Source organism: Bactrocera oleae, chromosome 6 (genome assembly GCF_042242935.1).
Source record: "Bactrocera oleae isolate idBacOlea1 chromosome 6, idBacOlea1, whole genome shotgun sequence".
Taxonomy (NCBI): Eukaryota; Metazoa; Arthropoda; class Insecta; order Diptera; family Tephritidae; genus Bactrocera; species Bactrocera oleae.
In genome coordinates, this window is record NC_091540.1 from 31,337,454 (window position 1) to 31,350,211 (window position 12,758).

Sequence of the window (12,758 nt, forward strand, 5' to 3'; positions counted from 1 at the left end):
ATTTTTTGAGATTAGTTTACTTATTATATTGCATTCGCCTGCGTATGTTTGGTCAAAAATATACGATTTGTTACTTGGGCTTGTGACAAACGATCACATTTTGCTATGTGAGTTAAGTTTGGGTGCAATGGTGTAAACAAATTTCACATTTTGCTGTTAAAATGGAAAGTAAAATTTTGACGTTTGAATTTCAAAACTAATCCCAATAACGACGCTCAAATTTTTGTCTTGATATTTATTTAATCGAGAATTTTTGGACTACTATAAGGCTATTTCGATTAGCATACATACTTACCTTACATAAATCTTCATATTAATATTTGAACAAACCCTTTGAGGATACTGTTTATATTCACTTGAGATTATATTTCCAGCACATTAACAAAGTTTGTGCAAGTTTGTCTTCTTTCAAAAGTGAAAATTCAAACTACTGAAATTTAGAATATTTTCAATGAAGCGCTTATTTTAAAGATCATAAATAATATCAACTTCAAGTATATTAAATATTTTTTCATTGCATACTTTGTAACATCTTATTGTAAAATGTAAAAATTAATGTTTAGATATTTTTTTTTAAATATTCATTACAACCAGAAATACTGTATGTACATATAGATATTCCAGAGTGGGCCATGCTCTTCCATAGAGACTCGCAGCTAATCCAATCTTTAGTCAATTGAAACGTTTCTGCGACTTTTTTACACAAATATATGTACATTTAGATCAACTACAAAAATATTACATCTGCTTACTTCTTGCTTAAGTAATAAAAATAAAGGAAGAGACAAGAACTTTCGTTATTAAAAGTATAATTCCTGTATTGTACGAAAAAAATAATAACCAGGGATGTTGTGAAAACCAAATAAGATTTTCAAATTTTCGTACATATGCAAAACCAATATTGAAATCAGCTTTTTACTAATGTGACAATACTTGCAAATAGATAAATTTGGAAGCGTTTGATAAATTCAAAATACTGAATAAAGTCTATTAAAGTTTACAATGAGCTCTGCAGTTTAAGCTTTTATTAAGAATATATTAATAGAAAGATTTTAAGAGATTATAGTATGCTTATCAAATTTTTTACATGCTTACTTTACATATTTATATCACATTATCGACTGAATAAAAAAGCATTTGATGTGGTGTTAAATGACGTTTAGTACGTTTTGTAAATCCTCTAAAAATATCTCAATTTTTTCCACAAACTCAATAATTATGGCATTATGTTCTATTCTTATGTTTTCCCAAATAGAAATAAAGATAATTCGAAAAAATAAAATAAATTAACTGCTTAACTAACATTTGAAATCTGTCAGCGACTATCTTTTTTCTTTGTTTCTGATAACAAAAAAATTTCTGTTTCGAACATCAAGGCATCTAATAAATTTATCCATTTCAATTCTGATTCTGACAACTATCAGATTCTACAACACCTGAAAATAAATAAATTCATAATTACGAATAAATATCATATTTCATAACTTACATGTTTTGTATGCAGCGGTTCCTTTGAATTCGCTTCTTCGTGAATGCATATCTGTAATCACATTTATATATTGTACCTAGATCTTGAGCTGGGTAAAATTCTGACGTTCGGGTTCACCACGAAAAATGTCAAAATTTCACTTTCATCTGTCAGAATTTGTTTTTTCTACCGTTTAGCCACAGTATGTTTATACAATGATTCATGTAGAGTACATCATTCACATAATGCAAAAAACTTATATATTTCCAAATAATTTTTATTCCATGACAGTGATGTCAAGTTGCCTAAAAATTACAACAAACTGAAAACAAGTGGTACAAAAGGATAGACAGACAAAAAACTGACCAAAAGTTTATTAAATTTGTTTAAAGCCACCCTAATATTAACTGAGAAGTTAAGGCGTATTCCAATTTAATAGCCAACACAACTGGTAAGTTAAATATATTCTTCGCCGTGTCTTCTGGCTCATTCTCTTCATTGATCATTTGTCATCAGTTTCACCAGGTTTTAGAAGCTGATGATATACCACATCCTTCTGATCCCACCAAACACAGAGCATTGCCTTTTTACTGAATCGAACCGTTTATCCAATCGATGTTGATGGATTGATGCAGTTCGACGTCTTTAAACGTTTTTGGTGGTCTTTCCGGTACAAAATTTGACATTTTCAACACAATGAAAAAAATGATGTTGCTTGTTCAATGACTTTAAGGTTATTGAATATGTTTTACAGATGTCATGCCAACTAAACAGAAAGTTAAGGCCTGGTATATTGATTTTACGGCTTAATGGACCAGCTCAAATATATTAATCTAATAGAATTTGTTATGTTTAAATATACAGGGAAGAAATTTCGCAAAAATTGGCCTTTCAAAAAGTCGAATGGCTCAGAACATAAGAGGAGGAGTTTAAAGGATTTCTCTAGACATCCCAAAATTAATTAAAGAAAGTGGAAAATATGTAATAGGTTTTCGAAAAAATTGCAACTGATATAACATTCTTGTGGAATTTAGTGCGGCAGTCAGTCACGGTGAAAGGTGCCTGGGTTTTAATGACCTTATGTTGCGAAGATGTTACGCCGATATCTGGGTCAAAACCTATTCGACTAAATATTAGTTTAACTATAATATTTTTATAATTCTAGATTGAAATTATTATGTTTTTAATGAATTATGTTAGCAGTTTCCCTGCTATTTTTATGAACACAACTTTTTACCTATCTTTGAAATATTTTAATGTAAATTATGTTTGGTAGTATTCGTCTATATATAGGGCGATCTACTTCGAGATTTCCTACTTTTTTTACAGAAAATTCAAATTTAATGGAGAATGTTTATTATCATTCGAATGAAAATCTGTTTCAACTGTTGGCCGTGGCTACGTATCAGATGATCCATCCGTTGAGTCCAATTTTCGATGACTCGTTCGAGCAATTCGACTGGTAACTGGCGAATGACACGCTTGATGTTTTGCTCCATGGTCTGAATCGAAGCGTGATTGTCTGCATAGACTTTCGATTTCACATACTCCCACAGACAAAAGTCTAACGATGTGATATCCCACCATCTTGGTGGCCAATCGACCGTCCCAAAACGTGAAATTATGTACTCACCGAAAGGTTCTCTCAATAAATCCATTGATTGATGAGATGTGTGGGACGTGGCGCTGAAACCAAATGAGATCACGATTTTCAATTTCAGGTTACGTTTTCCTCGGCATAAATTTTGAAGAAATATAAACCGATGATCACCGGCCATGAAACCACATCAAACCATTGTTTTTTCTCTTCATGTTGCTCTTCGTTCCGAATGCGTAATTGCGAATTGCTTGTTTACATATGTACCCATTGAGCCAGAAATGGGCCTCATCGCTGAACAAAATTTGGCTCGAAAACGTCGGATCTTTTTGGAACTTTTCAAGAGCCCAAAGAGCGAAGCGATGTCTTTCGGGAAGGTCGAGCGGCTTCCGTTCTTACACAAGCTGTATTTTGTACGCTTTCAATTTAAGATATCGACGTAAAATGCGCCAGTCGGCGCCGAATTGACTCTCCACGGCCTTCGTGTACACTCTCAGCTACGACCGCTATATTTTCTTTACTGCGTGCTGGACTCGGTCTATTCGGTCGAATATGATCCAATAATGAATGCAGGGTCTCAAGATGGATGATGGTGTTGCGAATAGTACACTCAGTAGGCCGATTATGTTGACAATAAGTTGAGCGAAGCGCGCGAAACACATTCTTTACAGAACGTTAGTTTTTGTAATAAAGTTGAGCGATTTGTATACGTGGTTCAAGCGTATGTCTTTCTATGATGAAATGCCAAACAATAATAACAAGACGGCTTGACTCACGCGTGATCTGTCAAAAAAAAAGGCTATTGAAAAAAGTACCTCTACTTGGATCACCCATTAGTAGTGTTCAAAAACAAGTTGAGTTAAATAAGAATGGTACTTCCCATTGAAAAACTAACACTTAATTAACTTAACTAATTTCTAAATGAGCACTGCAATTTTCGTGAACTACAGGTACGTACATAAATGGGCTCAAATGTAAATATAGCCACAATTAAAAAAAATAAATGTATTTCATTCATAGATATTTTTATTTGTACATACATAGGTATGCATGCATATTTGTTTTGCAGTTATTATTGTACTAATTGCTTATTAGCGTATCGTAAAAAAACTAATTTTTTTGATGTAAACAATCCCTAACTTTTGTATTGTCGAATATTTCTAGTATAATTTATGTATATACATACTCAAGTAAATTTTTAATATTCTAATTTAATACAATATAATAAACATTTTTTTTTAACTATCCATTTATTTTTTTCAAAAATGTTTTGTTGCTATTTGCTAACATAATTTTTGCGCTTCAAAAATCTGACTATCTGATATTTACTATGGCTAATTTGAATTCCGCAGAGTTTGGAACTTTTATGGCACTGTGCTTCTCAGCAATTATTCTTCGGTATAAAAACCAATAGTTACTAAGTTAATAGATAATAACGGCTATGAAATGGTAAAAAACTCGTATATACCAATGCTTACTACGTAGTTTTATTAAGTAGTGACCCATAACAGACTATAAAAGTTCGACACCCCTTATATGTCGATTATATTCTGCTACGACATATGGACGTTCAATAGATACGTATTGTTGCTCTCCGCCAATATTTGATGGTAGAGTGACGACCTATCTATTATCACTTATCTAAGTTGACGTATTTCTAGGCCAGCTACATTTATAGGCTTACACTGCACGGAGTATAAATTAGTCTGATCCCTCATAAGATTGATAATGTAAATCAGGTACGAAAATACTTAAATGGGGTATTCAAGCAAAGTATCTCAGGCGGTAACTTATCAGATCCACGAAAATGTTTGGATTTCCATGTGATATTGGTCCTCGTTACTCGACTAGATGTCCCTTGAGGTTTTAGGCATTACTAAGCACAGCGGAGGTTGGATATGGATCTGTTGCAGTAGCAATGGTTTAAGCATTGGCGGACGTTGCTGCTAGAGTGGTAGTTTAGGGAACGTAATTTTCCAAATCTAGTGGTAGGTTTAGTTCCTCGTCAGAACTGAAATGATCCGCTTGGTTCGATGCTACATGTACGTCGGATCGGCAATTTTCGTCATCAGAAGAAACCAGGCCATCCTTATATTTTGCAGGTCTTTGCTAGTTAAATTATGATATGCATTGCATATTTTTATTCTGAACAAGAAACCTTCGCAATTGAAAATAACATTTAAATAAGTAAATAAAACGTGTGGTGTTGCATATATGCAAGAAAACAAAATAAATAATAATAATATAAAAAACACAGATTTGCTAAGAAAATCTTACTAATTATTAATTATAATATTCACTTTTACTCCCACTATTTTAAATAAAAAAAGTGCTCACTTTTTCAACAATCACTTATCATAAGCCATTTCTAAGAGCTCGAAACTAGTTTATTATATCAAAATATTTCAAATGATGTTTTTACTACTACTGCGAATTAAATTCATTTCGACAGATTGGTTTAAAAACAGCTTTTCTTTGTTGTAACTTAAGACTTGGCGAAAAACCATCTCTCCGTTATTATAACGAAGATAAAGTTAACATTTAATTGAAGCATGCAACACTTTTTTAGAGCAGGTTTAATCTGTCTATGACTTCCATCTAATTAATTTTAAAATAAATTTTAGAATGTGCAAATTTGATTTGAGTATTTGAAAAAGTTAACTTGTACACTTTACACTACTGTAAATATAACGGTGAAATATTAAATTATGTTTGCGATTTCAATATTATACCATCTGCAATTTTGATATATTTTAAAGCACAATTTGTAAATACGAGTATATGCCTTATTATTCCTTGCTGATATTGTAGCTCTCAGCTGGATCGGCTTTATTCCATTAAGTTTGATCTCAAACATGAAACACATAGTTGTTCATTGTCGGCAACTTCTTTTATGCCCATTCCGTTCACACGGGCAACTTGACTCGTGAAATTTTTTGCATTCCATCACTTACGCGGTGCACAACTACATTATTTATTATGAAATATTTATCCCTATTCTCCATTTTCTAAAATATTCCTATTGTGTATACCATAATTTGTATACATTTTTGCATATTATATATACATATGTACATAGAGATTAAAGGTTGCGAACATTTTATATTCATTTGAAACTGATCGCAATTGCAACCATGGCAGGGAATGCAAAATGTTAAGAAATGTCGAATTACGTAGTAAACGAATTGTTATGAACAAGAACATAAAGCTTGTTGCCCGAATACGAGTAACTCAGCGTCATTCGTATTTTCTCATCGCCGCCTCCCCCACAAACTACGGGTGGGGTTTCCTCCTATGAACAAACACTATGTACAATTTACAAACTGAAACTATGTCTCAGATAAATAACCATGTCAAAATAGTACATAAAGATGTAAATATAAATATGTATATGCAAAATAAGATAACCCATTAATGAATGCTTTTATAATTGGTATAGATAAGTCTGAGCAGCTGATACAAGATCACGAAGCTCTACATACCATATACTACTACTAAAAAAAAATGGTTTGAGAGTGTACAAGTTAAATTGTCGTATAAAGTAAAATATTTCTGTTTGGGCATAGATTCTAATAAAAATGGGCTATTTTACGAGTACGTGTAAATCCGTTACTGTTGTATTAAATTAAATCCCGTTTTGTTGTCATTTTGAAGGTAATTTTATAATGTCATCTCAAAGAACCAGTGTTGTTGTAGGTGCGGCAGAAAATATTCCTAAAGTAATTTCGAGTAATGGTGCCGAGTTGACAGTCCTTGGCCGGCTAAAAATCCGGGTCCGTTGCGGTTACTTAGACCCGACTGTCGAGGGAACGGATGTTGCATGTATGTATACTTTGAATAAGCAAATATAGAAACACTCGTCACTATTGGCAAAAACAGCAATATTCGATTTTCATAAGTTTCTCTAGATTTAAATTTTTCACCAACAAAATCATTCGACATAGACAGAAACAGATAGTAATCACTTGATGCGTTGTCCCAATGGAACACAATTCCTCTCCATTTGGCCACTTCTGGGCGATTGCTTACTTCAGACGTTCCAATTGTTGACAGTACAAATCCGAATTAAGAGTTTGGCTGTATCGGAGGAGTTCAAAGTATATAATTTCTTGCTAATCCTATAACAAAACCTTTCTGACAGTCTGTCCTGGTCATCGTCTGTCCGGCTCACCGAAATTCGATCACGACCGTTTTCGGTTGACGTGATCGTAAGTGACCCACTGTTCATCACTAGTAACCGATTCAGCAGCGATTGGCAGATGGAAATTCGGTCCATGAGGTATTTTACTTTAAACCGAAATTGCTCAAGATTGACGCCTACAGGACCGTAAACACTATTCACATTTTCAACCGCTTAGCTTGCATCAAAGGCATCAAAAAAAAATGTAAATATGGCACATTTTCACTTTGCTGGTCCATTTTTGACTCGTATTTAAACAATACTGTGTTAAACAATCGCCAATCTCCCTGAAAATATTTTTTACTGCGAAATCTTATCTTTCTAACGCCATATTGCGTAACCCAATCTCATTATACAACGCTACTTTTACTAGACCTAATGTTAAGTAGTGCTTGGTGATTCGTGAGCAAGATAGGAACATATCCGATATATGGGTATTTTTTTTCGAGGTATAGAACTTTAAGTTGGCATTACTGTTCATGATGGCAACCGATTTAACAGCTGTCAAGTGATTTATTCTTAGTTTGGTTCATTGTATAAGCCTACAAGTAGCCAAAGAATCAGCTGTTTTCCTATGTGTGTGAAACAGCCGTGATCACCTGATCTAATATGCCTTTTTTGATACAGAGTTTTAAAATAAAGGTTGTAGCTTAACAATTTGCACTTAAAATGGAAATATCTCGAAAACTATAAGTTTCCGGCGGCAATAATTATATATATTCGTGATCTGGAGAATCTCCTCTATCCAACCATACCCCTCTTAACCCTGAAATCGTGGTATGCTAAACTAAAGTTTTCCCATTGCTTTTCCTCACCACCTCTGAGGTTGCAATATAGGCGCGTTACCGATCTTTTTTGGGTGTTTGTTTCCCCAGGACTAAACCGGTAACACAAAAACATAAACATGTAAGTTAAAAAATAAAATTGGAAACATTTAATAATATTTCAATACAATAAATAATAATTTAAATAATACTATGTAAATTTAATCTTTAGGAATTAAAACAACCGAAAAATATTTAAATATGGAATAAAAACATTCTTAAAGTTATTAATTTTAAAACAAAACACGGCAGATTTCTGTCATTTGAACGTTTTAGTAGTAGAATATTGGTTGGCAACCCGTACAAAGTGTGATTTTAGTAGCAGAATATTGGTTGGCAAGCCAAGTGGGATATTTTTGCGTATGTCTTAGTGAAAATCTTAGGATTGGCTACTTGTAGATTTATACAATGGTTTGGTTTGGCAATTCATCATGAATAGATTCACGCCTGAACAACGCTTGCAAATAATGCAATTTTATTTCGAAAATAGTGGTTCTGTGCGGAATACCTATCGCGCACTACGTTCATTTTATGATGAAGCGCACTTCTGATTTAATGGCTACGTCAACATACAAAACTGCCGCATTTGGAGTGAAGCTAATCCTTAAGTGTATGTCGAAACGCCGTTACATTCAGAAAAACTGACTTGGTGCGCTTTATGGGCTGGTGGAATCATTGGTCCGTACTTCTTCAAAAACGATGATGGCCAGAACGTTACAGTCAATGGTGATCGGTATAGAGCCATGATTAATAACTTTTTCATTCCTGAGTTGAACAACCATAATGTCCAGGAGCCGTGGTTCCAACAAGATGGCGCAACATGTCACACAGCACGTGCCACAATCGATTTATTGAAAAACACGTTTGGTGACCGCCTAATTTTACATTTTGGACCTGTGAATTGGCCTCCAAGATCTTATGATTTAACACCGCTAGATTAATTTCTGTGAGGTTATGTAAAGTCATTAGTCTATGCGCATAAGCCTCAAACGCTTAACCATTTGGAAGACAACATTCGCCGTGTTATTGCCGATATACGGCCACAAATGTTGGAAAAAGTCATCGAAAATTGGACGTCCAGATTGGACTACATCCGAACCAGCCGTGGCGGTCATATGCCCGAAATCATATTTAAAATGTAATTCCACAAGATTATCTTTCGGATAAATAAAATTCATGTCAATCGAATAATCCATCGTTGTTTTATTGCAATTTAAAGTTCTATACCTCTAAAAAAAAGACCCGTTATTATACTATGTACATATACAAACAGTGGCACAAAAAAAGTTTTGGCACAGTAGACAAAGGCGCCTTCTATGAAATAAAAAATGATTATTTCATATTTTTCTTATAATTTGGAATATGTTTAAATACAAATAACATTAATCCAATGAATGGTCAAAGCACATTAATTCATAAAGTTAAAAACAGTCCCTATATCACACGGAAAAAAGTACGAGGGCTGCTATATAGCTGGCTGGCCTAGGCAACACTAAGTGTTGCCAGGTGCAATCTGACATTTCCATTCAAAAGTTTGACATTTTTTAGCATAACATCACTCAGAACGTTTTGTCATTTAATCGTGAATTGTTTTATTTACAGGGAATTAAAAATTTCATCTCTGCCAAAAAATGGAATTAACTCGTGAACATTTTCGTGCGATAATTTTTCACAACTTTCGACGTGGATTATCACGACAAGAGTGCATCGATGAACTAAAATCTTTGTATGGCTATGAAGCACCATCCTATAGCACTGTGAAAAACTGGTACAACGAATTCAATCGTGGCCGACGCTCGCTCAAAGACGAATTCCGTGAAGGTCGTCCAAAAACAGCCGTTGTGCCAGAAAACATCGATGTCGTACGTGAACTGATAATGCAAGACCGTCATGTAACATAACCTGGCCGTAAAAAAGGTTTGTTCTCGTTGGATATCGCACAATTTGACTATCGCTCAAAAAAAGGCTCGTGTGGATTGGTGTAAAGAAATGCTGAAAAAATACGATTGCGGTGTTTCAGAAGATGTTTATAAGATCGTCACAGGTGACGAATCATGGATCTATGCGTATGCGCCCGAAACAAAACAGCAATCGACCGAAAAAAAACCATTTTCGTTGATAAATATTCGTATTTTCATTATTAGGTCAGAAATATATATAGCAGTCCTCGTATATGCTCGATTGGATTGAAGTTTGGTGACTGTGGTAGATATGGAAGAACATGTATAGTACTATATGCAAGCCACATACTTACGTCGAGGTTGCAACTTTTGTTGGAGACATCAAGGAATTTATTACGGGATTCGCAATCGGATTAATAACTGATGAGTTAACGGTACTGCACACGTCAGTCAAAGCTTGGAGTTGTGTATGATGTATAGGTATTGTTCGCTCACGAAGCACTTCCAAGCAAATGGTTCCCTGTTTCTTTGGAAAAACGACTATACCACTAGATTAACGCAGAACAGTGAATTCTGAGTGTTACACAACCATTTGTATGCAGTTGTCTTTCAAGAAATCAGAAAATCCAACCTCCGAAGAACTATCAATATTCACCACGACAATGCGAGCTCTCACTCATCGACTGAAACAATGGCATTTTTGAGCACTCAAAGCACCAATTTGATGAGTCATCCACCGTATAGACCTGACTTGACACCAAATGACTTCTTTTTATTCCCGAAAGTAAAAAATAAATTAAGACGTCAACGTTTTTCGACACCTTAAGAAGCGGTTATACGTTCAGAACGGGAACAAGAAATCTTAATGGAGAATATTTTTAAAAACATTAAAGCGATTTTCGATTATTAACATTTCTTGTTGTTCTCTAAGCCCGAAATATAAAAGCAACCCCCGTACGTACGTATACTTGTATATAAAGTATAGCTGCTAAACGCTTAAGGAGTAATCTTTTAGAGATTCTAGAAAATTATGTGTAACTACAATACATATATTTATATTTATGTAGGTATGATTCAAGTTCATTGACGCCAGAAAATATTTAAAATAATTCACCACAATCATAACATTTAATTAATTACTTAATTACTTAAAATAATATTATCTGCGTCAATCTTTATTCACAGTTTTATTTATTGGTAGAGACACGGACATGTATTTGGAGCCCCACTCGTATCAGTTGTGAGAATTGAGCTCTCCTTTCAATGTACTAAGTAACTGTTCATATGAGTATTGCGACAATATAGATATCTACCAAAATGTAATATGTATTTGTTTAAACCCATAACTGAGAATATTCATTATTGTAATGCTTCCAGAGGTCTCCAAAGTATGTCTCCATATGACACTTACAGAGATAAACATGTTTGTATGTTATAAAATAAGGAAATGATATATTACGGATAATTAATGTCTACACTAGATTATATAAAAAGGATAATTACAACATCCCTATTACGCAACTACGATTGCGATAATATCGCTTCCAGAATACTTAATTGGACATTACGCTAGAATATCGTCTAGGTACCGCTATCAATTGCAGGGCCGTAAAGAGAAAACCGGGACCCGGGAACGATTGTAGTGACTTGTTGGAGAAAGAATTGCTACAGAGCACCGGGCCCGAAAGGAATTGTCCCCGATCTCCCTCCCCTCTTTCCTTCACTGATCGAATACTATCAACCCTCATACTAAGTAGAATTGTCAATATCTGAAAATTGCTCAAGAGCAGTTGTCAACATTATTTTAGAGTTTGAATGCATTGAAAAACTTTAAATAAAATATGTGTACTTATTTTTTATTTATAAAAAATTGATCTTCAAAGAAATCGCTGCTCTTTAAACACTATAGAAATTTGGTGTAATATTATATTTACTTTCACAATTTTTTGTTGTGAACCTTGTTTTTTAAAATTTAAATTACCTCTTTTTTGAACTTTAAATGCAAATATCTCAAAAACCATAAGTCAACAAAGAAATAGCATTACTGGCTCCACATTTTTTTTTTCAAGTTGGTACATCTGTCGTGAAAACACATGCAAAGCTACAAGTCATTCTGTCAATTCTTTGTTGACAAGTCATTTGAAGTTGACGTGTCATAGTATTTTTTTAAATTGGAAACATTGAATATTGTGCAGTGATTAAATTCTTTATTTTGAAAGGTTTAAAAGCAAAGGAAATTTTTGTACAATTGTTAAAAGTGTATAAGGACTCCTCGCCTTCAATACGCACCGTTGAATTTTGGGCTAGTTAATTTAAACGTGGTCGTACTAGGCTTGAAGACGCTTTTAAGCAGAATAAACCCGAATTCTCGCGGCCTTTTATAACTATAGATGAGACTTAGATCTACCACCATGATCCTAAATGTAAGAACTTTTACAGTGAACTGAAGCTGGTTGTTCAGCTCCAAAGCAGGTGAAGTCGGAACGATTTGCAAAGAATTTATGGCAACTATGGAACGCAAAAGGAATTTCGTTGATTGATTATCTGCAGAAAGGTAAAACAGTCAACTCTGAATATTATTGCAGCCTTTTAGATCAGCTGGATGAAAAAATTCGTGAGCAAAGACCTGGTTTGCTGTACAAAGAAATAATTTTTCATCAACACAATGCACCTGATCACAAAGATGTTTTAACAATGGCAAAATTCAACGAATTAAAGTACGAATTGCTTGAGCATCCTCCGTATTCATCAAATTGGCTCCCAGCGACTAATATCTATTCAGAAACCT

The 12,758-nt window shown here is 34.0% G+C and overlaps 1 protein-coding gene and 1 long non-coding RNA gene across 5 annotated transcripts in view; one reads left to right on the forward strand and one right to left on the reverse strand.

Annotated features, from left to right (window-relative positions):
* Window positions 1-12,758, forward strand: part of bmm (brummer) — a 70,424-nt gene that overhangs the window by 47,140 nt on the left and 10,526 nt on the right. For 2 of the 4 annotated variants that reach the window (XM_070111651.1, XM_070111650.1), the window contains exons 1-2: window positions 6,629-6,659; window positions 6,720-6,887. The exons of the other annotated variants lie outside the window; for them this stretch is intronic. In XM_070111651.1, the coding sequence (XP_069967752.1) occupies window positions 6,644-6,659; window positions 6,720-6,887 (184 nt within the window). In that variant the 5' untranslated portion in view covers window positions 6,629-6,643. Of the gene's footprint in view, window positions 1-6,628; window positions 6,660-6,719; window positions 6,888-12,758 lie in introns of those variants that run through there. 4 annotated transcript variants of the gene reach the window in all.
* LOC118683087 (uncharacterized) lies at window positions 344-4,298 on the reverse strand. The gene is made up of 2 exons (XR_004978900.2): window positions 1,490-4,298; window positions 344-1,436 (listed from the first exon to the last, which is right to left on the reverse strand). It is a non-coding gene; the product is annotated as an uncharacterized lncRNA (long non-coding RNA).